Source organism: Salvelinus sp. IW2-2015, linkage group LG4q.1:29, assembly GCF_002910315.2.
Source record: "Salvelinus sp. IW2-2015 linkage group LG4q.1:29, ASM291031v2, whole genome shotgun sequence".
Lineage (NCBI taxonomy): Eukaryota > Metazoa > Chordata > Actinopteri > Salmoniformes > Salmonidae > Salvelinus > Salvelinus sp. IW2-2015.
The window spans coordinates 87,095,952-87,123,842 of NC_036842.1; the positions used below are offsets into that span (position 1 = coordinate 87,095,952).

General features: G+C 43.5%; 2 protein-coding genes across 2 annotated transcripts in view; one reads left to right on the forward strand and one right to left on the reverse strand.

The window, feature by feature from the left end:
• The window catches only part of tmtc3 (transmembrane O-mannosyltransferase targeting cadherins 3), a 131,908-nt gene extending 113,898 nt beyond the window's left edge, over positions 1-18,010 (reverse strand). Inside the window, exons 1-3 of the mRNA XM_023986028.2 lie at positions 17,771-18,010; positions 16,899-17,112; positions 5,662-5,880 (exon numbers count right to left, since the gene is read on the reverse strand). Coding sequence (XP_023841796.1) covers positions 5,662-5,880; positions 16,899-17,087 — 408 coding nt within the window. The 5' untranslated portion in view covers positions 17,088-17,112; positions 17,771-18,010. The remainder of the gene's footprint in view (positions 1-5,661; positions 5,881-16,898; positions 17,113-17,770) is intronic.
• Positions 18,011-19,544: 1,534 nt separating this feature from the next.
• The window catches only part of cep290 (centrosomal protein 290), a 61,250-nt gene continuing 52,903 nt past the window's right edge, over positions 19,545-27,891 (forward strand). Inside the window, exons 1-2 of the mRNA XM_023986029.2 lie at positions 19,545-19,767; positions 20,036-20,161. Coding sequence (XP_023841797.1) covers positions 20,063-20,161 — 99 coding nt within the window. The 5' untranslated portion in view covers positions 19,545-19,767; positions 20,036-20,062. The remainder of the gene's footprint in view (positions 19,768-20,035; positions 20,162-27,891) is intronic.

Here is a 27,891-nt window from a genome sequence, read left to right on the forward strand (position 1 = left end):
AGTTTGGTCAAACACCACAATGCCACAGTTTAGTGGGGGAGAGCAATTGGCATGCTGACTGCAGGAAAGTCCATCAAAACTGTTGCCAGAGAATTGACAGTTAATCTCCTCCATAAACTGCCTCAGACGTCGTTTTAGAGATTTCGGCCGTACATCCAACCGGCCTCACAAACGCAGACCACGTGTATGAAGTTGTGAGAACAGAGTGCCCCATGGTGGCGGTGGGGTTGTGGTATGGGAAGGCATATTGTTGTGCCTAGAAGGCCAGCATCCCGGAGTCGCTTCTTCACTGTTGACGTTGAGACTGGTGTTTTGCGGGTACTATTTAATGAAGATGCCAGTTGAGGACATGTGAGGCATCTGTTTCTCAAACTAGACACTAATGTACTTGTCCTCTTGCTCAGTTGTGCACCGGGGCCTCCCACTCTTTCTATTCTGGCTAGAGCCAGTTGGAGCTGTTCTGTGAAGGGAGTAGTACACAGCGTTGTACGAGATCTTCAGTTTCTTGGCAATTTCTCGCATGGAATAGCCTTCATTTCTCAGAACAAGAATAGACTGACGAGTTTCAGAAGAAAGTTTTGTTTCTGGCCATTTTGAGCCTGTCATCGAACCCACAAATGCTGATGCTCCAGATACTCAACTAGTCTAAAGGCCAGTTGTATTACTTCTTTAAAATCAGGACAACAGTTTTTAGCTGTGCTAACATAATTGCAAAAGGGTTTTCTAATGATCAATTAGCCTTTTAAAATTATAAACTTGGATTAGCTAACACAACGTGCCATTGGAACACAGGAGTGATGGTTGCTGATAATGGGCCTCTGTACGCCCATGTAGATATTCCATAAGAAAATCAGCCGTTTCCAGCTACAATAGTCATTTACAACATTAACAATGTCTACACTGTATTTCTGATCAATTTTATGTTATTTTAATGGACAAAAAAAAGTTTTTCAAAAACAAGGACATTTCTAAGTGATCCCAAACTTTTGAACGGTAGTGTACATTATTGCAACACAAATCGGCATAAAATAGCTTCATTTTCGATAGATGACAAAAGAAGTGCAACGGTATTTGGATGGCAGCCACACAAATAAATTAGCTTACAATGAAAAAGCAAAGTATTTTTTGCAGAAACGATGCATGGTCATCATATTTCTAATGTTTAGGTCTATCAGTTTAGAAGTGCAACTGAAGCACAAAATGAGTCTGATGCCCAGCAGAAACACCTGTATTTGCAGAGTTTCTCAATATTCTCTGTAGATCCTCTCAAGCACCGTCAGGTTGGATGGGGAGCGTCGCTGCACAGCTATTTTCAGGTCTCTCCAGAGATGTAAGATCGGATTCAAGTCCGAGTTCCGGCTGGGCCACTCAAGCACACTCCGAGATTTGTCCCGAAGCCGCTCCTAAGTTATCTTGTCTGTGTGCTTAGGGTCTTTGTGAACCTTCGCCCCCTAGTCTGAGTACCTGAGCGCTCTGGAGCAGGTTTTCATCCAGGATCTCACTGTACTTCACTCCGTTCATCTTTTCCTCAATCCTGACTGCAGTCTCTGCCGCTGAAAAACATCCCCACAGCATGGTGTTGTCGCCACCATGCTTWACCGTAGGGATGGTGCCAGGTTTCCTCTAGACATGACGCTTGGCATTCAGGGAAAAGAGTTCAATCTTGGTTTCATCAGACCAAAGATTCTTGTTTCTCATAGTCAGAGTACTTTAGGGGCCTTTTGGCAAGCGGGCTGTCATGTGCCTTTTACTGAGGAGTGGCTTCCATCTGACCATTCTACCATAAAGGCCTGATTGGTGGAGTGCTGAAGAGATGTGAGACCCTTCCAGAAGGACAACCATCTCCACAGAGGAACTATGGAGCTCTGTCAGAGTGACCATCGGGTTCTTGGTCACCTCTCTGACCAAGGCCCTTCTCCCCCGATTGCTCCGTTTGGCCAGGCGGCCAGCTCGAGAAAGAGTCTTGGTGGTCCCAAACTTCTTCTATTTAAGAATGATGGAGGCCACTGTGTTCTTGGGGACCTTTTAACACGGCAGAAATTGTTTGGTACCCTTCCCTAGATCTGTGCCTCGACACAATCCTGTCTCTGAGCTCTACGGACAAATCCTTCGAACTCATGACTTGGTTTTTGCTCTGACATGCACTGTCAACTGTGGGACTTTATATTTATTTAAGCTTTATTTAACTAGGCAAGTCATTTAAGAACAAATTCTAATTTACAATGATGGCCTACCGTCATTATATAGACAGGTGTGCGCATTTCCAAATCATGTCCAATCATTTGAATTTACCACAGGTGGACTAATGTTGTAGAAACATCTCAAGGATGATCAATGGAACAGAACAAAGGGTCTGAATACTTATGTAAATAAGGTATCAGTTTTTATTGTTAATATATTTGCAAATATTTCTAAAAACCTGTTTCGGCTTTGTCATTATTGGGTATTGTGTGTAGATTGATGAGGGAAAATGTTCATTTAATCTATTTGAGAATAAGGCTACGTAACAAAATGTGGAAAAAGTCAAGGGGTCTGAATACTTTCTGAATGCACTATATAGTCAAATAAATTCTGCAGTAGCTGTTTTCAAAGTATTTCTGCCATTTTGTTTCATAGTTAATAAAATACATAGCACAAAATCAAAGAACAAATCCTATATAGCCAACCCCACCTCATGCTGCAACACTCCCTGGGTGAGGGCTGTGTGCTCTTGAAGAACTAAGTGAAAGAAAGATTTTTAGAAGCGCTGCGGACAGGCATAAAAGTTGGTCTAATTTACTTGAAACTAAAGTCTACTGAAGTGAGAACTTGTGGTTCTTAGCTATTTATACTGAAGCAAAATATAAAAATGCAAAAATTTCAACGATTTTACTGAGTTACACTTCATGAGGAAATCAGTCAATTGAAATAAATGAATTAGGCCCTAATCTATGGATTTCACATGACTGGGAATACAGATATGCATCCGTTGGTCATCGATACAGTATCTAAAAAAATAAATAATGGGCCTCAGGATCTCGTAACGATATTTCTGTGCATTCAAATTGCCATCGATAAACTGCAATTGTGTTCATTGTCCGTAGCTTATGCCTGCCGATACTATAACCCCACCGCCACCATGGGGCACTCTGTTCACACGTTGACATCAGCAAACCTCTCGCCTACATGACCTCATACACGTGGTCTACAGTTGTGAGGCTGGTTGGACGTACTGACAAATTCTCTAAAACTTTGTTTATGGTAGAGTAATGAACATTTAGACCTCTGGCAACATCTCTGGTGGACATTCCTGCAGTCAGCATGCCAACTGCACGCTCTCTCAAAACTGTGACATAGTGTTGAGTGACAAAACTGCACATTTTAGAGTTTTTTTTTGTCCCTAGCACAAGGTGCACCTGCGTAATGATCATCCTCTTTAATCAGCCTCTTGATATACCCCACACCTGTCAGGTGGATGTATCATCTTGGCAAAGAAAAGCTCGCAACAGTGATGTAAACTAATTTGGGTACAAAATCTGAGAGAAATAAGCTTTGTGTGTATGGAACCTTTCTGGGCTCTTTTATTTCAGCTCATGAAAGATGGGACTAACACTTAACGTGTTGAGTTTATATTTTAGTTCAGCATAGTAATACATTTGTTTTAGAAACATTACAAAGCATGCTTGTGTGTTACAAACTCATCTGCAAGGACTGAAGCTTTCTCAAGAGTGAGATCCTTGTGCTCATAAATGTAGGTAGCAACCCTTTCGTGAAGGCAATTCTTGAACTGTTAGAGAAGTATGAGTTTCTRAGTCCTTAAGGTCCTTGACCTCTTGAGAACCACACCACCGATCAAAAAGACATACTTGTTCCCTTGCTAAATCATCATGGCGTTGTGACTCTGTCTTTCGTAATTTACAGAACTGTTGTCTGTATGCCTCTGGGACCAACTCGTAAGCCTGAAGGATAGCAGCTTTAACAGTGTCATAATCTTAGCTCTGTTCAAGAGATAAAGCAGCGTACCATTTCTGAACTTGTCCCACAAGAACACTTTGGAGGAGCAGTGACCAACTATCTTGCAGCCTTTTTAGGAATGTGTCAATCCGCTCAAATAAAATGTACATCCACCTCCTTTTCGTTGAAAGGTGGTACAAGCCGGCTATTCCGACCAACATCAAACTTTGAGGGTGCAAGATAGCCTGACATGATTTGGAGTACTTCCAGATCTATTTTAATCGAATGGAATGTACACGATCTTCTTGTTCTAGGCTGGCTGCACATTCTCTTTCCCTTGTGTTCAAGCTCAAATTTCTGTTCCCATTTTATCTTTGGTTCTACCTCTCGCAGTATGGTGTGTACTCTACCACTCGCATGACCCTTTTCATCATCCTCCCTCTCCGGAAGGACTTTCTCCTACACCAAAGCAAGATAGACTAAATGACCACAGCTTTCGAATCAGCAAGGGCCACTGATKTCATAATGCTTTGCAATGACGAGCAGATTCACCTTCATACATTTATCTAGTATCTCCCATGTAGAGTTTTCCACAAATGCTTCCAACTTAAAGTCCATGTTTTTTTWAAATATAAATATTAGCCTGTGTGTGTTTATGAAACTTTCAAAATGATGGAACCAATCTTACAACCCTCAGGGTGACAAACTACCACAAAAGTGTCTTTTGAACGCTCAAATACATGGGCACAGCAGAGCCTTAGAGTAGGGAATAAAAGCGACAACCATACTTCTGGGAAACAAGATCCCGGACGAGCCCCCGTTTTGTTACGTTCCCCAGCAAGAAAATAAAAAATGTTGCTCAAACAGAAGGGGGAACTAACAAAGAGTCACTGACTGTTTTAGGAGGGGTTCTGAAAGACACTCATGGGGGTGTCCACTGAAAGCAACAGAAACTGGAACCTAAAAGACACCCACTAAATTTGCACAAGAAGTGGCAAACAAAATAAAACCCACGCCAAATTAAAAAACTGGCAGAAAAAAAAAAAAGTGGAGCGAAATGATAAACAGGGACTATCAGATAAAGGATTGTTTTAGAACTCAAATAGGGAGCGACAACTAAAGGTGTTCACCCTCCACATCTCTCAAGACAACTGGAGCACAGGTGAAACACCTTCTGACTAACGAGATGACAAACCAGCACCGGTGTACAACATACTAACGAGGTGACACCAATCGGTGCACCCAACGTGTTAATGTCCAACCTTTAAATATAAATGGAAAAAGCAAGGCCTGTAACTTCTACCCAGTCACACATTTATACTGACTCTACACACACACACACAATCCTTTACGCTGTTGCTACTTTGTTTATCATATATCCTAGCCTAGTCACCTTACCCCTCTACATATTTACCTCCATCACTCCAGTATCTTTGCACATTGTAAATATGGTGTTGGAACTGACCCTGTATATAGCTTCTTATTTTCTCGTTCTCCTTTTTTCCTATTTCTTGTGTGAGTTGTTCTACCTTGTTATTTTTTGTGCTTCGCATTGATTACTGCATTTTGGGGTTTGGAGCTGGCAACAAAGGCATTTCACTGTACTTGTGCATGTGACATTAAAACTAAGATTATCCTAGATCTGTGCCTACAGTTGAGCAGACTTGCAGCCTTTGTGTGGACGGGGTGAACAGCAGAGTTAATCTGATCCTAGAACAACAGACTTACGGCCTCTGTGTGGATGGGGTGCACAGCGAACAGCAGGGCTGCAACCAGGCTGGAGGTCTTATCCAAGAACAGACGGCAGAACCTCAGAAAAAGCACACACACCACAGAATGCAGCCCCACGTTGAGCAGGTGGTAGGATGCAGAACTCAGCTCACTGAAGAGATAGTTCAGACGGAAGGTGAGCACTGTCAGGGGCCGGTAGGATTTGTGGCTCCGCTCCTGTAATAAGACACAAAGATATGAGAGGGAGTTATTAGCTTCAAATGCATAAAGACTGATTGAAGATAGTTGAGACATCAATTCAAAATTATTTTAGCATTAGATACAAGTCAACCCTGCTGTCAACTAGCAACTACTTTTCACTCTAGGAATGTAGTTCTGGTACCAGGTTCTGTCAGTGTCTAAGAAGAGATTAATTGACTAATCTTGAACATAGTATAGCAATTGGTTGTTAAACCACCTTAAGCCAACATAGGGATAGATGATAGTAATAATCTAGAGAAAGCTCACACCACTTGTGGGTGTGATATGCTGTAACGGCCTCAAACAAGAGAACGAACATCTTGTTCCTAAATGCAAATACTTCAGGTTTGTGTACCAACACTAAGGGTACCACGTGGCGGCACACCTGTTCTACAGCGAATAACTGTCAGGAAAATAGGGCTGTTGTGAATATAGGTGATTTTGTAGGAACTTGAAGTTCAACTCCTCTGACAATTGTTATGATGCGAAAAATCATAATCAGCAATATTGACCGCCATTGAATAATTGAACATAAAATGTATTTGAAATTCTCAGCTCAAATTCAACTAACCCCTATTCACTTGTTCATACGCATTTTTTGCATGGGGTGCATAAACAAAGTATGACATGGTGCATGCAGAAGAGAACGGACTGCCCCCTCTGAAGCCACAGAAGTTCAATGCCGACGTGGTACTGCAGGCATTGTTAGCAGAAAACAGAATAGGCCACTAAAGTGAATAGAAAAAATGTCAATCTTCATGTAAATAAAAAACATTTGCAAAGACAATCATGGTACCAATAATTGGGTTAAATACACCAGATGTATGTCCTTGAAACGATTATTTAAAAAATAAATCGCACCCAGAAGAAGTTAAGAAAAATGTAGTTGCTAACAGCAGCTTGCCGTAACCAGGTCGGCCTTAAATTGCGCTACTCAATGAGGGTGAAGAACGGCGCAAGACTGCAATGTTACTTCCTGTAATAGCTCAAACTGCACATGCTATATGTCTCCATGAGACACCATCTTAACCGACTTCATTTAGCGTCAAAGCGCTACTGAGTCAAAATACAGTTCAGTATGAAGATGGGCAGAAACTGCTTCTCCAATAGAAATCCCTGATCAAGCTTGTAGGTGATGCAACAACGTTGTCTAGCTAAGCTCATGCGCAGAAACCAATGACGTACATAAACCCTAGATTACTAATGTATTTAAAGCCACCGGAAGGCCAAATTGGCAATCTCCAGTAGGAGAAGTCCTCCCTAGGAATTAATGGAATTCTACAGCATTTCAAATAAATGTTTCAAGGACAGAATAACATGTATTTAAGTGTTTTTCTGTTGTAGTGTAACATTAGTAATAACAAAAAAACATATATATACACAGTTGAAGTCTGAAGTTTACATACACTTAGGTTGGAGTCATTAAAACTTGTTTTTCAACCACTTCACAAATGTCTTGTTAACAAACTATAGTTTTTCTAACACTTGTTTACAGACAGATTATGTCACTTATAATTCACTATCACAACTCCAGTGGGTCAGAAGTTCACACACTAAGTTGACTGTGCCTTTAAACAAAATTCCTGAAAATTATGTCATTGCTTTAGAAGCTTCTGATAGGATAATTTACATAATTTGAGTCAATTCGAGGTGTTCCTGTGGATGTATTTCAAGACCTACCTTCAAACTCAGTGCCTCTTTGCTTGACATCATGGGAAAATCAAAAGAAATCAGCCAAGACCTCAGATAAGAAATTGTAGACCTCCACAAGTCTAGTTCATTCTTGGGAGCAATTTCCAAACGCCTGAAGGTACCATGTTCATCTGTACAAACAATAGTACGCAAGTAAAAACACCATGGGACCACACAGGCGTCATAMGGCTCAGGTATCTCCTAGAGATGAATGTACTTTGGTTCAAACCAATCCCTGAACAACAGCAAAGGACCTTGTGAAGATGCTGGAGGAAACAGGTGCAAAATTATCTATATACACAGTAAAACAAGTCCTATATCGACATAACCTGAAAGGCCGCTCAGCAAGGAAGAAGCCACTGCTCCAAAACCGCAATAAAAAACCAGACTACGGTTTGCAACTGCACATGGGGACAAAGATCGTACTTTTTGGAGAAATGTCCTCTGGTCTGATGAAACAAAAATAGAACTGTTTGGCCATAATGACAATTATGTTTGGAGGAAAAAGGGGGAGGCTTGCAAGCTGAAGAACACCATCCCAACCGTGAAGCACAGGGGTGGCAGCATCATGTTGTGGGGGTGCTTTGCTGCAGGAGGGACTGGTGCACTTCACAAAATAGATGGCATCCTGGGATGGAAAATTATGTGGATACATTGAAGCCAACATCAAGACATCAGTCAGGAAGTTAAAGCTTGGTTCCAAATGGACAATGACCCCAAACATACTTCCAAAGTTGTGGCAAAATGGCTTAAGGATAACAAAGTCAAGGTATTGGAGTGGCCATCACAAAGCTCTGACCTCAATCCTATAGAAAATGTGTGGGCAGAAATGAAAAAGCATGTGTGAGCAAGGAGGCCAACAAACTTGACTCAGTTACACCAGCTGTCAGGACGAATGGGCCAAAATTCACCAAACTTATTGTGGGAAGCTTGTGGAAGACTCCCCGAAACATTTGACCCAAGTTAAACAATTTAAAGGCAATGCTACCAAATACTAATTGAGTGTATGTAAACTTCTGACCCACTGGGAATGTGATGAAAGAAATAAAAGCTGAAATAGTGCTTTGAAAAAGTATTTTACCCCTTCCTGATTCCTTGTGTTTTTGCATGTCACATTTAAATGTTTCAGATCAAACCATTTGTAATATTACCCAAGTAAACACAAAATGTAGTTAAGTGATAATTTTATTTATTAAGGGAAAAAAAGCTATCCGAACCTTCATGGCCCTATGTGATAAAGTAATTGCCCCCTAACCCTAATAACTGGTTGTGCCACCCTCAGCAGCAACAACTGCAATCATGCGTTTGCAATAACTAGCAATGAGTAGTTCACATCGCTGTGGAGTAATTTTGGCCCACCAATACAAAGAGACTTGCTTGGGCCAAGAAACACGAGAAATGGACATTAGCCTGGTGGACATCTGTCCTTTGGACTGATGAGTAAGAATTTGAGGTTTTTGATTCCAACTGCTGTGTCTTTGTGAGACGCAGAGCAGGTGAACGGATGATCTCCACATGTGTGGTTCCCACTGTGAAGCATGGAGGGGGTGTGATGGTGCTTTGCTGGTAACATTGTCAGTGATATATTTCAAATTCACACTTAACCAGCATGGCTTACCACAGCAATACGCCATCCCATCAGGTTTGCGCTTAGTGGGACTATCATTTGTTTTTCAACAGGACAATGACCCAACACACCTCCAGGCTGTTTAAGGACAATTTGACCAAGAAGGAGAGTAACAAAGTGCTGCATCAGATGGCCTGGCCTCCACAATCGCACAACCTCAACCCAATTGAGATGGTCTGGGATGAGTTGGACCGCAGAGTGAAGGAAAAGCAGCCAACAAGTGCTCAGCATATGTGGGAACTCCTTCAAGACCATTGGAAAAGCATTCCAGGTGAAGCTGGATAAGAGAATGCCAAGAGTGTGCAAAGCTGTTATCAAGGCAAAGGGTGGCTACTTTGAAGAATCTCACATTTATTTTGATTTGTTTAACAATTTTTGGTTACTACATGATTTCATGTGTGTGATTTTATAGTTTTGATGTCTTCACTATTATTCTACAACGTAGAAAAAAGTAAAAATAAAGAAAAACCCTTGAATAAGTCCAGTCACAACTCCAACACCATCATTAAGCTGGCCGATGTCACAACATTGGCAGGCCAGATCACAGACAACGATGAGACAGGCTATAGGGAGGAGGTCAGAGACTTGGCCGTGTGGTGCCAGGACAACAACATCTCCCTCAACGTGATCAAGACAAAGGAGATGATTGTGGATTGCAGGAAAAGAAGGACAGAGCAAGCCCCCATTCTCATCAACAAGGCTGTAGTGGAGCAGGTTGAGAGATTCAAGTTCCTTGGTGTCTACACCAACAAATTATCATGGTCGAAACACACCAAGACAGTCCTGAAGAGGGCTGAACAAAGCCTATTCTCCCCCTGGCTACCCCAACCCCGGCCATCAGCTCCGCACCCCCGCAGCTACTTGCCCGAGCCTCCACAGCTTCTCCTTCACCCAAATCCAGATAGCAGATGTTCTGAAAGAGCTGCAAAACCTGGACCCGTACAAATCTGCTGGGCTAGACAATCTGGACCCTCTCTTTCTAAAACCATCTGCAGCCATTGTTGCAACCCCTATTACCAGTCTGTTCAACCTCTCTTTCGTATCGTCCGAGATCCCTAAAGATTGGAAAGCTGCCGCGGTCATCCCCCTCTTCAAAGGGAGTGACACTCTAGACCCAAACTGTTATAGACCTATATCCATCCTGCCCTGCCGTTCTAAAGTCTTCGAAAGCCAAGTTAACAAACAGATCACTGACCATTTCGAATCCCACCGTACCTTCTCCGCTGTGCAATCCGGTTTCCGAGCTGGTCACGAGTGCACCTCAGCCACGCTCAAGGTACTAAATGATATCATAACCGCCATCGATAAAAGACAGTACTGTGCAGGTGTCTTCATCGACCTGGCCAAGGCTTTCGACTCTGTCAATCACCGTATTCTTATCGGCAGACTCAATAGCCTTGGTTTCTCAAATGACTGCCTCGCCTGGTTCACCAACTACTTCGCAGACAGAGTTCAGTGTGTCAAATCGGAGGGCCTGTTGTCCGGACCTCTGGCAGTCTATGGGGGTACCACAGGGTTCAATTCTTGGGCCGACTCTTTTCTCTGTATATATCAACGATGTCGCTCTTGCTGCGGGTGATTCCCTGATCCACCTCTATGCAGACGACACCATTCTGTATACATCTGGCCCTTCTTTGGACACTGTTAACTAACCTCCAAACAAGCTTCAATGCCATACAACTCTCCTTCCGTTGCCTCCAACTGCTCTTAAACGCTAGTAAAACCAAATGCATACTTTTCAACCGTTCGCTGCCCACACCTGCCCGCCCAACTAGCGTCACTACTCTGGACGGTTCTGACCTAGAATATGTGGACAACTGCAAATACCTAGGTGTCTGGCTTGACTGTAAACTCTCCTTCTAGACTCATATCAAAGATCTCCAATCCAAAATCAAATCTAGAATCAGCTTTCTTTTTCGCAACAAAGCCTTCTTCACTCACGCCGCCAAACTTAACCTAGTAAAACGGACTATCCTACCGATCCTTGACTTTGGCGATGTCATCTACAAAATAGCTTCCAATACTCTACTCAGCAAACTGGATGCAGTCTATCACAGTGCCATCCGTTTTGTTACCAAAGCCCCTTATACCACCCACCACTGCGACTTGTATGCTCTAGTTGGCTGGCCCTCTCTACATATTYGTAGCCAGACCCACTGGCTCCAGGTCATCTATAAGTCTATGCTAGGTAAAGCTCCGCCTTACCCCAGCTCACTATAGCAACACCCACCCGTATCACGCGCTCCAGCAGGTATACCTCACTGGTCATCTCCAAAGCCAGCACCTCTTTTGGCCGCCTTTCCTTCCAGTTCTCTGCTGCCAGTGACTGGAACGAATTGCAAAAATCGCTGAAGCTGGAGACTTACATTTCCCTCACTAACTTTAAACATCAGCTATCTGAGCAGCTAACCGATCGCTGCAGCTGTACATAGTCCATCTGTAAATAGCCCACCCAATCTACCTACCTCAACCCATATTGTTTCATTTACTTTTCTGCTCTTTTGCACACCAGTATCACTACTTGCACATCATCATCATCAGCTCATCTATCGCTACTATGGCCTATTTATTGCCTTAACTCCTCACGCCATTTGCACACACTGTATATAGACTTTCTTTTTTTCTATTGTGTTATTGACTGTACGCTTGTTTATTCCATGTGTAACTCTGTGTCGCACTGCTTTGCTTTATCTTGGCCAGGTCGCAGTTGTAAATGAGAACTTGTTCTCAACTAGCTTACCTGGTTAAATAAAGGTGAAATTAAAATAAAGAAATTAAGTCAGGAGACTAAAAAGATTTGGCATGGATCCTCAAATAATTAAACAGCTGCACCATCGAGAGCATCCTGCCTGCACTCCAGAGGGCTTACGGTCATTCACATCACTGGGGCCAAGCTTCCTGTCATCCAGGACCTCTATACCAGGCGGTGTCACAGGAAGGACCTAAAAATTGTGAAAGACTCCAGGACTGTTCTCTCTGCTACCGCACGGCAAGCGGTACCGGAGCGCCAAGTCTAGCTCCAAAAGGATTCTAAACAGCTTCTACCCCCAAGCCATAAGACTCCTGAACATCTAATCAAAAGGCCACCCGAACTATTTACATTGCCCCCACCCCCGTCCCTCTTTTACACTGCTGCTACTCTGTTATTATCTATGCATAGTCACTTTAATAACTCAACATGTACATATTATCTCGACTAACTGGTGCCCCCGCACATTGACTCTGGACCGGTACCCCCTGTATATAGCCTAACTATTGTTATCTTACTGCTGCTCTTTAATTATAAAAAATAATAATTACTTAACACTTATTTCTCTCATAAAACTGCATTGTTGGTTAAATAGGGGGCGCCCTTTTCACTTCTGGATAAAATTGTGCCCAATTTAAACGGCCTCGTACTCTGTCCTAGATCATATGATATGCATATTATTATTACTATTGGATAGAAAACACTGAAGTTTCTAAAACTGTTTGAATTATATCTGTGAGTAAAACAGAACTCATTTGGCAGGCAAACTTCCAAACAGGAAGTGAAAATTCTGAAATGGGTCTCTGTGAAAGGCATCGCCTATTCAATTGCCTTGTATTTATGGATCTGTAGGCACTTCATACGCCTTCCACTAGATGTCAACAGGCAGTAGAACGTGGAATGAAGTGTCTAGCCTTATTTGGGACCGGATGAGTCATTGGAGTGAGAGGTCAGCCATATTGGCAGTATTCGGCTACGCACTTAGGTTTGTCATATCTTTGTCTGCAATGCGTTAGGTAGATAGGAAGAAATGCTCCGTCTGGGACGTTATTGGATATATTTGTGAAAAACATCCTAAAGATGGATTCTCAACTGAGTTTGACCAGTTTATTCGACTTTTATTATCACTTTTTGAATTTTTCGTTCATGCGTAAAATCTTCATGGACACGTGAGCTACACCATGCTAGCCAAAGTTGCTAATTCGACAGAAGAAATTGACATTCTAAAACAAAACAGCGATTTATTGTGGAACTATTCTGAAGAAAGTTCATCAAAGGGAATATTTATGATGTTATTTCGTAATTTTGTGCTCTTTGGACTCCAACATGGCGGAGAATGGCTGAGCGCTGTCTCAGATTATTGCATGCTGTGCTTTGTACTAAAGTTTTTTTTTTTTTATCTAACACAGCGGTTGCATTAAGAACCAGTGTATCTTTAATTATATGTGCAACATGTATTTTTCAGCAAAGTTTATGATGAGTTTTTTTCTGTTAGATTACGTGGCTGTCTAAAATTTCTCCGGACATTTTGGTGCCATTTGTGACCATGGCGGCAATGTAAAACCCCAATTTGTAGCTATAAATATGCACATTTTCGAACAAAACATAAATGTATTGTATAACATGTCATAAGACTGTCATCTGATGAAGTTGTTCAAAGGTTAGTGATTAATTTTATCTCTATTTGTGGGTTTTGTGAAAGCTATCTTTACGGTGAAAAAATGGCGTTGTGTTTTGGGCTATTGTGGTGAGCTAACATAAATATATATGTTGTGTTTTTGCTGTAAAATATTTTAAAAAATCGGACATGTTGGCTGGATTCACAAGATTTTATCTTTCATTTGCTGTATTGGACTTGTGATTTCATGAAATTATATGATATCCCTGTGGCGCTAGGCTAGGCTATGCTAGGCAGCTTTTCTGATGAGAATGATCCCGGATCCGGGATGGGTGGTCCGTAGAGGTTAAAGGCTTGTAAGTAAGCATTTCACTGTAAGGTCTACACCGGTTGTATTAGGCACATGTGACAAACAAAATTTGATTTGAGTAGGTGTTCTAAAACTTTTGACTGTTGAGAGTGAGTTAACATTCACTACCGTTCAAAAGTTTGGGGTCACTTAGAAATGTGCTTATTTTTTTAAAGAAATGCAAAACAAGTTGTCCATTAAAATAACAAAATGTATCAGAAATACAGTGTAGACATTGTTAATGTTGTAAATGACTATTGTAGCTGGAAAMAGCAGATTTATGGAATATCTACATAGGTGTACAAATGCCCATTATCAGCAACCATCACTCCTGTGTTCCAATGGCACATTGTGTTAGCTAATCCAAGTTTATCATTTTAAAAGAGTAACTGATCATTAGAAAACTCTTTTGCAATTACGTTAACACAGCTTAAAACTGTTGTCCTGATTAAAGCAGCAATAAAACTGTCCTTCTTTAGTTGAGTATCTGGCGCATCAGCATTTGTGGGTTCGCTTACAGGCTCAAAATGGACAGAAACAAAGACCTTCCCTCTGAAACTTCTCAGTCCATTCTTGTTCTGAGAAATGATGGCTATTCCATGCGAGAAGTTGCCAAGAAAATGAAGATTTTCTACAACGCTGTGTACTACTCCCTTAACAGAACAGCGCAAACTGGCTTTAATCATTCTGCCACAACTTTGGAAGTACGTTTGGGGTTTAACTTCCTGACTGATGTCTTGAGATGTTGCTTCAATATATCCACATAATTTTCCTACCTCATCATGCCATTTATTTTGTGAAGAGCACCAGTCCCTCCTGCAGCAAAGCACCCCCACAACATGATGCTGCCACCCCCGTGCTTCACGGTTGGGATTGTGTTCTTCGGCTTACAAGCCTCATCCTTTTTCCTCCAAACATAACTATGGTCATTATGGCCAAACAGTTCTATTTTTGTTTCATCAGACCAGAGGACATTTCTCCAAAAAGTACAATCTTTGTCCCCATGTGCAGTTGCAAACCGTAGTCTGGCTTTTTTATGGCGGCTTTGGAGCAGTGGCTTCTTCCTTCCTGAGCAGCCTTTCAGGTTATTTCAATATGGGACTTGTTTTACTGTGGATATAGATACTTTTGTAACTGTCTCCTCCAGCATCTTCACAAGGTCCTTTGCTGTTGTTCTGGGATTGATTTGCACTTTTCGCACCAAGTACGTTCATCTCTAGGAGACAGAATGCGTCTCCTTCCTGAGCGATATGACGGCTGCGTGGTCCCATGGTGTTTATACTTGCGTACTGTTGTTTGTACAGATGAACGTGGTACCTTCAAGCGTTTGGAAATTGCTCCCAAGGATGAACCAGACTTGTGGAGGTCTACAATTTATTTTCTGAAGTCTTGGTTGATTTCTTTTGATTTTCCCATGATGTCAAGCAAAGAGGCACTGAGTTTGAAGTTAGGTCTTGAAATACATCCACAGGAACACCTCCAATTGACTCAAATGATGTCAATTAGCCTATCAGAAGCTTCTAAAGCAATGACATAATTTTTGGGAATTTTCCAAACTGTTTAAAGGCACAGTCAACTTAGTGTATGTAAACTTCTGACCCACTCTAATTGTGATAGTGAATTATAAGTGAAATAATCTGTTTGTAAACAAGTGTTGGAAAAATTACTGTCATGCACAAAGAAGATGTCCTAACCGACTTGCCAAAACTATAGTTTGTTATCAAGACATTTGTGGAGTGGTTGAAAAACTAGTTTTAATGACTCCAACCTAAGTGTATGTAAACTTACGACTTCAACTGTATATATACACACACAGATTTAAAAAAAAATCATAGATAGAAACACATTATCGGGTCTAATGGTAATCAGTGTCACAAGGTTGGAGTAATAACACATTCAACTACAGTCGTGAAGAGGGCACGACAAAAAGATTTGGCATGGGTCCCTAGATCCTCAATTCTACAGCTGCACCGTTGAGACCATCCTGACTGGTTACATCACTGCCTGGTATGGTAACTGCTTAGCCTCCGACCGTAAGGCACTCCAGAGGGTAGTGCATACGGCCATTCAAATCACTGAGGCCAACTTCCTGCCATTCAGGACGTCTATACCAGGCGGTGTAAGAGCAAAGCCCTAAAAATTGTCAAAGACTTCAGCCACCCAGTCAAGGACTGTTCTCTCTGCTACCGCACGACAAGTGGTAATGGAGCGGAAAGTCTCGGACCAAAAGGCTCCTTAACAGCTTCTACCCCCAAGCCATAAGACTGCTGAACAATTACTCAAAAATGCCACCGGACAATTTACATTGACCCCACCCCTCCTCCATTTGTTTTGTACACTGCTGCTACTCACTGTTTATTATCTATGCAGTCAGTTCACCCCTACCTACATGTACAAATTACCTCAACTAACCTGTAACCCGCATAGTGACGCGGTACCGGTACCCCGTTTATAGCCTCGTTATTGTTATTTTATTGTGTTACTTTTTACTTTAGTTTATTTGGTAAATATTTTATTAACTCTACTTAAACTGCACTCTTGGTTAAGGGCTTGTAAGCATTTCACGTTAAGGTTTACACTTGTTGTATTCGGCGCATGTGACAAATAAAGTTGTATTTGATTTGCTTTAAGACAGCGGCTTGAATCTAGGTTGTGCCCTTCGGTTTAAAAAATAAACTACGGAATAATGTTTTGCTTCTCTCATTGACGTCTCAAACCCCAGCCTCGTCTGCTTGGCAAGCTTTCTCAAAAGTCTTGCGATGTTGCACCTCTGGGTGTAGAAACTCTTCACATAGTAATGAATGGTGTCACAGTCGATGGCTTTGTCAATTCATAAGAATTTGTTGTTAACTGACTTGCCTAGTTACATAAAGGTAAAATAAAAAATTAATTAAATATATAGTCATTGGTTGCATGACATGTGATGGGTAATCTAGTGCACCAGACAGATTCAAATCACCTCAGCCATGGGCGTGCCCCAGAAGTCATTGAGGAAGAGGTTGCGGAGAGGGGTGGCAGGCCGCAGGTCCTTGTTGTCCAGGATGGCTGAGACATCATCGAACACAAAGCCGCAGGACAGGCTGTTCCAGTAACACCCCACCACCAGTCCAGTCAAAAGCAAGATCTCCATCCACGACACGACAGCCATCGCTGACAAACGGCTTCATTGATCACTGTGATAAAGGAAGTAAGAGCAGGACAGAAGAGATCAGACTAGAGGATGTCTTTGTTCAATATCACATTATGGTTCACACATACAATGTGTCCAGCCCAGATTTGCTAGGATGCCAATGCCACAGCCTGGTGACAAGAGACTGGCATCACAACAATGTATGCCTTCTAGTAAACTCTGATTCATGTTCCCATACAACGCAGACAGATTCGATTAATACTAACGATGATGACCAGGGAGATCATATTAAAACTTGAAAGGCTACAATGTAGTGTGCTAGCTCTAGTCCCTGGCATTAGTTAGCTTAGTTCCTCACTAGTTAGCTAAGCTATCCATCGAGAAAACGATTCGATTGGAATCATGCCGTTTCAGTCATGTTAGTTATACATGTTACATTTAACTTCAATAAACGTCAAACATTATCATGTAGCTAGACAGTAATTGCGACGAATTAGACGCATAACAACAACTAACGTTAGCTAGCTACTGTAAGTATTTCTACGCCTGCTAGTTCTACGTCGGTTAAACTCGGTAAAATGTTTGGATATCTAACATTTGACTTATCTCGTTTACAAACTACTGATAAAAATTGTTTACATTTCCTAAAATGTTATGTTCAATAACAATGTTAGAATTAGTGTGAAAATACAGAAACATACGTGAATTAGAGTATTTTATCGGCCATTGACATTCTAATGTTGCATACGCTAACAACTAGGAACATAAAAACTCCCAAAAAGGCTAGCAATAAATCCCAAACCATTTCCGGGGCAAAGTTGAAGGTAAAAAGTGGCATTGATTTCTGAAACAGCCGTGACCATAATGTTGTTGTCACAAATCCAATGACACTATAAAAAATATAAAAAATAAAGTGGAGAATACAGTGTATTTTCTATAAAACTTGAAACGTGTTTTAAAGAGGACGGAAGGCGCTTTGGCTCGCTGAATAGCTTTTGCAGCAGTGTCACGACGTTATCAGCCGTAAAGTAGCAGGTTGTACGAATTGACCATCTGAGGGCAAAGATCCCCGTTGTATGTGACGTGTAGACAGGGTGGCGAGAGTGAGGAAACAGAAGAGTCATTATCTGTTCTTTTGAGTTTTGAAGTTGAGTCTTTGCCTGACAAAGTGAAGTTAGGATATATAAGTTATACTGTACGAGCGTATGTGCCGAATACATTAAGACGCTACAGGTGTTAAGCTTATGGGCATGTGGCAGCAGTGTGTAGACGGTAGGGTCCAAGGTGTGAGAAATGTGCAGAAGGGCATGAGACAAAGGAATGTGTAGTATTGGGGAAAGTAGTGGAATGTGTTAATTTTAGGGGTGCCCTTGGAGCTGGGGATCAGAAATGTCCCATGCGAGAGAGGCAGGTGGGGTTTCCAGGGGTAGAGTAGAGCAGAAGTTGTCATATGTTGAGGCAGTGAAGAAAGTAGAGGAAGATGGGTTAAGGGGGAGGAGTGGGGAGAGTAGTAGAGATATACCAGCACAGAGGGATAGGCCAAAAAGTGAAAAGTTTCAGTAAGATTGGATTTTTAGCATTTATATCAATGGTTATCAATTGTACTGCAGGGACGGATCGGAAGTCTCAGAGAAAATTGAAGTTGTGGTGGCAGCTGCAGAGAGGTATTTGGGTGTGCGAGACTTGACAGCAGAAGAGTTACAGGATTTTTTTATTTCACCATTATTTAACCAGGTAGGCTAGTTGAGAACAAGTTCTCATTTACAACTGCGACCTGGCCAAGATTAAGCAAAGCAGTGCGACACAAACAACAACACAGAGTTACACATGGAATAAACAAACATACAGTCAATAACGCAATAGAAAAAAAGTCTATATACAGTGTGTGCAAATGAGGTTAGATAAGGGAGGTAAGGCAATAAATAGGCCATAGTGGTGAAATAATTAGGCACTGGAGTGATAGATGTGCAGAAGATGAATGTGCAAGTAGTGATACTGGGGTGCAAAGGAGAAAGAAGAAGAAAATAACAGAATAGGGATGAGGTAGTTGGATGGGCTATGTACAGGTGCAGTGAGCTGCTCTGACAGCTGGTGCTTAAAGTTAGTGAGGGAGATATGAGGCTTCAGTGATGTTTGCAATTCATTCCAGTCATTGGCAGCAGAGAACTGGAAGGAAAGGCAACCAAAGGAGGAATTGGCTTTGGGAGTGACAAGTGAAATATACCTGCTGGAGCGCGTGCTAAGGGTGGGTGCTGCTATGGTGACCAGTGAGCTGAGATAAGGTGGGGCTTTACCTAGCATAGATTTATAGATGTGTTAAGTGGTGATGTCCCATCCTTTCAGAGTGATGGCATGAGGTAGGAATATATACATTTAATTAGTGGAGTAGGGGGGTGTTCATGTTATATCATTTTGAAATGAGTGAGTATAGTGTTAGATGGTAGGGTATTTACTTAGTACATTTTTATTTTTCAAGTAAAGTATAAGGGAGTTGGACTCCTGTGTAGTAGGTGGCGGTAATGCAACAAATTGGATGCCAACCGCCGTTAAACCGCATAGACGAAGAAGAAGTTGTACGAATCGATTTACGACTGTTGTCAACGGTAACTTAGCAACTGGAGCAGCCGTTGAAGATGGCTAGCTAAAATAGCAAGTGAGCTAGCCAAACAGTACGTTGTAGCGGGTATATGAAAAAAAGGTTAGGTAAAAGTTAATGTCTTACTGATAAAAGGAAAATAATACATATCACCATATGTTATTCATATACATTGTTGAATGTATTTTGCGTCGCCCAATGCAATGTTAAACACATCTTGAAGCAAATAGCAGAAGCTAATGTTAGTTAACGTTAGCTACATAGCCACAAATAAAATGCATTTTGCAAGGATAATAGCCATAGCTATGTTGTCCATTTACAGCATTAACCTAACTTACAATGTGTGTCTGTCCATCTATTTGTTCCACAGTTCCTGTTAGCTAACACAATTGTCAATATGCCTCCTCATCTTGACTGGAGAATGGTGATGGATGCTGACCCAGAACAGCTGCAGGAGAGTGGAGATGCAGAGATAATCAACCACATGTTTTTACAGGTACAGAGACGTTACTGTTCATAGGTGTCCATGCATGCACCTCAAATGTTCTGATCTGATAGTACTGTTTCCCAGGTCTGATCAATCAAATAGTCCAATCTAGTGAGTGGTCCGGCTGTTCCTGACAAAAGCATCATACTGACTGGGAGTATGGCTAGACCGTACACTGTCCTTCTCAGCACATATCAAAGCTGCAGGTTAAAGTTAAATCTAGACTTGGTTTCCTCTATCGTAATCGCTCCTCTTTCACCCCAGCTGCCAAACTAACCTCACCCCAGCTGCCAAACTAACCCTGATTCAGATGACCATCCTACCCATGCTAGATTACGGAGACATAATTTATAGATCAGCAGGCAAGGGTGCTCTCGAGCAGCTAGATGTTCTTTACCATTCGGCCATCAGATTTGTCACCAATGCTCCTTATAGGACACATCACTGCACTCTATACTCCTCTGTATACCTGTCGAAAGACCCATTATATTATTCTTATTTATAAAACCCTCTTAGGCCTCACTCCCCCCTATCTGAGATGTCTACTGCAGCCCTCATCCTCCACATACAACACCAGTTCTGCCAGTCACATTTTGTTAAAAGTCCCCAAACACACACATCCCTGGGTCACTTCTCTTTTTAGTTCGCTGCAACTAGCGACTGGAACGAGCTGCAACAAACACTCAAACTGAACAGTTTTTATCTCAATCTCTTCATTCAATGACTCAATCATGGACACTCTTACTGACAGTTGTGGCTGCTTTCCGTGATGTATTGTTGTCTCTACCTTATTGCCCTTTGTGCTGTTGTCTGTGCCTAATAATGTTTGTACCATGTTTTGTGCTGCTACCATGTTGTGTTGCTACCATGCTGTGTTGTCATGTGTTGCTGCCTTGCTATGTTGTTGTCTTAGGTCTCTCTTTATGTAGTGTTTTGTTGTCTCTCTTGTCGTGATGTGTGTTTTGTTCTATATTTTTATATTATTATTATTATCGCGGCCCCCGTCCCCACAGGAGGCCTTTTGGTAGGCCGTCATTGTAAATAAGAATTTGTTCTTAACTGACTTACCTAGTTAAATAAATAAATAAATACATTTGTCTGTGTAAACAACACAAAGAAGGACTCCACTGCCTGCTACCAAATTACAGACTGCCTCAAAACAGACTAATCCTCTTCTGCGCACCTAATTTTGATCCCCCTACCATTTCCCTCTCTGGCTAGGAAAGCACCTGGCTTGTAGACTAAACAAACATGTAAGACATTTTGACATCTGATACCAGTGAGACAGGAACAGTGGTGATTTTAGCATGTAAATCTTGGTAGGGCAAACCCCCCCAAAAATGTGGGATGCATGCCAACAAAGCCACTACACAACACTAAACAATACGTTAATTGCACTATAACGGTGACAACCGGTGCACACAAACTGTTAGGGCCTTCATAAAGCTGTCCCAACAGCAGAGTCCCAACAGCAGTCCCAACACCTTACCACTGCTACACCTGGTAATCAGCGGAGCCTTGTCTGGCAGCAAAACAGTTCATTCAGCCTCATTTACTGCCTTTTAAAAAACATAAGGGGATGACAAGTGGATAAGAGGCAGTCCCTAATTTCGATTAAGACATTCATGAGTGAGCTAGAACAAACGTAGTCAATATATTTGTTCAGCACTTTTGAAATGTACAGCGACAAAATTCAGAACATGGGCCATTCTTACAGTGTTCTCCCTGTACATCAAGTCAGAACCGTAGGATAAATAAAGGCGGCATATACACTACCGGTCAGTTTAAGAACACCTTCTCATTCAAGGGTTTTCTTTATTTGACTATTTTCTACATTTTTAGAATAACAGTGAAGACATCAAAACTATGAAATAACACATATGGAATCATGTACAGTCGTGGCCAAAGGTTTTGAGAATGACAAATATTAATTTTCATTAAGTTTGCTGCTTCAGTGTCTTTAGATATTTTTGTCAGATGTTACTATGGAATACTGAAGTATAATTACAAGCATTTCATAAGTGTCAAAGGCTTTTATTAACAATTACATGAAGTTGATGCAAAGAGTCAATATTTGCAGTGTTGAACCTTCTTTTTCAAGACCTCTGCAATCCGCCCTGGCATGCTGTCAATTAACTTCTGGGCCACATCCTGACTGATGGCAGCCCATTCTTGCATAATCAAAGCTTGGAGTTTGCCAGAATTTGTGGGTTTTTGTTTGTCCACCCGCCTCTTGAGGATTGACCACAAGTTCTCAATGGGATTAAGGTCTGGGGAGTTTCCTGGCCATGGACCCAAAATATTGATGTTTTGTTTCCCGAGCCTCTTAGTTATCACTTTTGCCTTATGGCAAGGTACTCCATCATGCTGGAAAAGGCATTGTTCATCACCAAACTGTTCCTGGATGGTTGGGAGAAGTTGCTCTCGAAGGATGTGCTGGTACCATTCTTTATTAATGGCTGTGTTCTTAGGCAAAATTGTGAATAAGCCCACTCCCTTGGCTGAGAAGCAACCCTACACATGAATGGTCTCAGGATGCTTTACTGTTGGCATGACACAGGACTGATGGTAGTGCTCACCTTGTCTTCTCCGGACAAGCTTTTTTCGGATGCCCCAAACAATCGGAAAGGGGATTCGTCAGAGAAATGACTTTACACCAGTCCTCAGCAGTCCAATCCCTGTACCTTTTTCAGAATATCAGTCTGTCCCTGATGTTTTTCCTGGAGAGAAGTGGCTTCTTTGCTGCCCTTCTTGACACCAGGCCATCCTCCAAAAGTCTTTGCCTCACTGTGCGTGCAGATGCACTCACACCTGCCTGCTGCCATTCCTGAGCAAGCTCTGTACTGGTGGTGCCCCGATCCCGCAGCTGAATCAACTTTAGGAGACGGTCCTGGCGCTTGCTGGACTTTCTTGGGTGCCCTGAAGCCTTCTTCACAACAATTGAACTGCTCTCCTTGAAGTTCTTGAAGATCTGATAAATGGTTGATTTAGATGCAATCTTACTGGCAGCAATATCCTGGCCTGTGAAGCCCTTTTTGTGCAAAGCAATGACGACGGCACGTGTTTCCTTGCAGGTAACCATGTTTGACAGAGGAAGAACAAGGATTTCAAGCAGGATTTTGAAGCTTCCAGTCTGTTATTCAAACTCAATCAGCATGACAGAGTGATCTCCAGCCTTGTCCTCGTCAACACTCACACCTGTGTTAACGAGAGAATCAATGACATGATGTCAGCTGGTCCTTTTGTGGCAGGGCTGAAATGCAGTGGAAATGTTTTTTCAGGATTCAGTTCATTTGCATAGCAAAGAGGGACTTGATAATTAATTGCAATTCATCTGATCACTCTTCATAACATTCTGGAGTATATGCAAATTGCCATCATACAAACTGAGGCGGCAGACTTTGTGAAAATGTCACGTGCGTTGTATGAATCGGACCAAGGCGCAGCGTGGTATGCGTACATTCTTTATTATTAAAAGAATGAACACTGAACAAACTAACCAAAATAACAAAACGTGAAGCTATACAAATGAGTGCTGACAGGCAACTACAGATAGACAAGAACCCACAAACACCAAAAGGGAAATGGCTACCTAAATATGATCCCCAATCAGAGACAACGATAAACTGCTGCCTCTGATTGGGAACCATGTCAGGCCACCATAAATATACAAATACCTAGACCTACAAAACCCTAGACATACAAAAACCCTAGACAATACAAACCCCTAGACATTACAAAAACTAGCGTAATCCACCCTAGTCACACCCTGACCTAACCAAAATATAAAGAAAACAGAGATATCTCAGGTCAGGGCGTGACAGAACATTTATATTTGTGTCATTCTCAAAACTTTTGGCCATGACTGTAGTAACCAAAAAAGTGTTAAACAAATTAAAATATATTTTATATTTGAGATTCTTCAAAAAGCCACCCTTTGCCTTGATGACAGCTTTGCACACTCTTGGCATTCTCTCAACCAGCTTCATGGGGTAGTCACCTGGAATGCATTTCAATTAACAGGTGTGCCTTAAGAGTTAATTTGTTGAATTTCTTTCCTTCTTTATGTGTTTGAGCCAATCAGTTGTGTTGTGACAAGTTAGTGGTGGTATACAGAAGATAGCCCTATTTGGTAAAAGACCAAGTCCATATTATGGCAAGAACAGCTCAAATAAGCAAAGAGAAATGACAGTCCATCATTACTTTAAGACATGAAGGTCAGTCAATATTGAAAATGTCAAGAACTTTGAAAGTTTCTTCAAGTGCAGTCGCAAAAACCATCAAGTGCTATGATGAAACTGGCTCTCATGAGGACCGCCACAGGAATGGAAGACCCAGAGTTACCTCTGCTGCAGAGCATAAGCTCATTAGAGTTACCAGCCTCAGAAATTGCAGCCCAAATAATTGCTTCACAGAGTTCAAGTAACAGATTGTAACGTCCTGACCAGAGTTCTTATGTGTTTTGCTTGTTTAGTGTTGGTCAGGACGTGAGCTGGGTGGGAATTCTATGTGTGTCTAGTTTGTCTGTTTCTGTGTCCAGSCTAATATGGTTCTCAATCAGAGGCAGCTGTCAATCGTTGTCCCTGATTGAGAATCATATATAGGAGGCTTGTTTTGTGTTGGGATTTTGTGGGTGATTGTTTCCTGTCTCTGTGTTTTGTCTGCACCAGATAGGGCTGTCTCGGTTTTCACATTTGTTATTTTGTTACTTGTATTAGTGTTACCGTTTATTGATCTAATTAAACATGTTGAACACTAGCCGCGCTGCATTTTGGTCCTCTCCTTCATCTTCATCAAAGGAAAACGATTGACAGCTGCCTCTGATTGAGAACCATATTAGCTGGACACAGAAACAGACAAACTAGACACACAACATAGAATTCCCACCCAGCTCACGTCCTGACCAACACTAAACAAGCAAAAACACATAGAACTCTGGTCAGGACGTTACAGTACCCCCCTCCTGAGGTGCGGACTCCGAACGCACCTAAAACTCAAGAGGAGGGTCTGGGTGGGCATCTGTCCGCGGTGGCGGCTCCGGCGCAGGACGAGGACACCACTCTACCACTGTCTTTGTCCCCTCCTTAGCGTCCTTTGAGTGGCGACCCTTGCCCCGACCTTGACCTAGGAATCCTCACCAAGTCCCCACATAATTGATGAGACAGCTCAGGACAGAGAGGTAGCTCAGGACAGAGAGGTAGCTCAGGACAGAGGGGCAACTCCGGACAGAGGGGCAACTCCGGACAGAGGGGCAACTCCGGACAGAGGGGAACTCCGGACAGAGGGGCAACTCCGGAACAGAGAGGCAGCTCCGGACTGAATGGCAGCTCCGGACTGAGTGGCAGCTCCGGACTGAGTGGCAGCTCCGACTGAGTGCAGCTCCGGACTGAGTGGCAGCTCCGGACTGAGTGGCAGCTCCGGACTGAGTGGCAGCTCCGGACTGAGTGGCAGCTCCGGACTGAGTGGCAGCTCAAGGCTGGAGGGCAGCTCATGACTGAGTGGCAGCTCATGACTGGAGGCAGCTCATGACTGAGGACAGCTCATGACTGGAGGACAGCTCATACTGGAGGACAGCTCATGATGAGACAGCTCATGACTGGAAGCAGCTCATGACTGAAGGCAGCTCATGACTGGAAGGCAGCTCATGACTGTAGGCAGCTCATGACTGGAAGCAGCTCATGACTGGAGGCAGCTCATGACTGGAGGGCAGCTCATGACTGGAGGGCAGCTCATGACTGGCTGGCAGCTCATGACTGGCTGCGGCTCTGGCAGCTCCTGACTGGCTGGCGCTCTGCAGCTCCTGACTGGCTGGCGGCTCTGGCAGCTCCTGGACTGGCTGGTGGCTCTGGCAGCTCCTGACTGGCTGGCGGCTCTGGCAGCTCCTGACTGGTTGGCTGGCGGCTCTGGCAGCTCCTGACTGACGGCTCTAGCGGCTCCTGACTGACGGACGGCTCTAACGGCTCGGGACAGACGGGCGGCTCTAATGGCTCGGACAGACGGATGGCTCAGACGGCGCTGGGCAGACGGATGGCTCAGACGGCACTGGGCAGACGGATGGCTCAGACGGCACTGGGCAGACGGATAGCTCAGACGGCCTGGCAGGCAGGCAGCTCAAGCGGCGCTGGGCAGACGAGCAGTGCAGGCGGCGTTGAGCAGACGAGCAGTGCAGGGGGCGTTGGGCAGACGGCCGACTCTGACCTGCTGAGCGCCCAGTAGGCCTGGTGCGTGGTACCGGAACTGGAGGTACCGGGCTGAGGGCACGCACCTCAGGGCGAGTGCGGGGAGAAGGAACAGTGCGTACAGGGCTCTGGAGACGCACAGGAGGCTTGGTGCGTGGTGCCGAAACTGGAGGTACTGGGCTGGAGACACGCACCAAGGGAGAGTGCGGTGGAGGAGGAACAGGGCTCTGGAGCCACTGGAAGCCTGGTGCGTGGTGTAGGCACTGGTGGTACTGTGCTGGGCCACGCACCATAAGGCGAGTGCGGGGTGCTGGAACTGGAGGTACTGGGCTGGGCGGGAAGGTGGCGCCGGATATACCGGACCGTGCAGGCGTACTGGCTCCTTGAGCACTGAGCCTGCCAACCTTACCTGGTTGCATGCTCCCCGTAGCCCGACCAATGCGGGGAGGTGGAATAACCCGCACTGGGCTGTGTAGGCGAACCGGGGACACCATGCGTAAGGCTGGTGCCATGTACACCGGCCCGAGGAGACGTACTGGAGGCCAGATATGTTGAGCCGGCTTCATGGCACTTGGCTCAACGCTCAATCTAGCCCGGCCAGTGCGGGGAGTGGAATAACCCGCACGGGCTATGCACACGTACAGGAGACACTGTGCGCTCTTCCGCATAACACAGTGTCTGCCCGTACTCCGCTCTTCACGGTAAGCATGAGAAGTGGGCGCAGGTCTCCTACCTGACTTCGCCACACTACCCTTTAGCCATCCCAAGACATTTTTGGGATTTCTTCTCGGGTTCCGTGCTAGCCGCCTACCTTCATAACACCGGTTCCTCTCTCCGGTTGCCTCTGCTCTCCTAGCTGCCTCCAGCTGTTCCCATGGGAGGCGATCCTTTCCAGCCAGGATCTCCTCCCATGTGTAGCAACCCTTGCCGTCCAAAACGTCCTCCCAAGTCCATTTCTCCTGGTCCCGCTGCTGCTGCTGCTGTCGCTGCTGCCCGTTGCCACGCTGCTTGGTCCTAGTTTGGTGGGTGATTCTGTCACGGCTTTCTTCCTGGGATGAAGGAGAGGACAAAATGCAGCGCGGCTAGTGTTCAACATGTTTAATTAGATCAATAAACGGTAACACTAATACAAGTAACAAAATAACAAATGTGAAAACCGAGACAGCCCTATCTGGTGCAGACAAAACACAGAGACAGGAAACAATCACCACAAAATCCCAACACAAAACAAGCCTCCTATATATGATTCTCAATCAGGGACAACGATTGACAGCTGCCTCTGATTGAGAACCATATTAGGCTGGACACAGAAACAGACAAACTAGACACACATAGAATTCCCACCCAGCTCACGTCCTGACCAACACTAAACAAGCAACACATAAGAACTCTGGTCAGGACGTTCAATCTGTTACTTGAACTCTGTGAAGCAATTATTTGGGCTGCAATTTCTGAGGCTGGTAACTCTAATGAGCTTATGCTCTGCAGCAGAGGTAACTCTGGGTCTTCCATTCCTGTGGCGGTCCTCATGAGAGCCAGTTTCATCAATGCACTTTGATG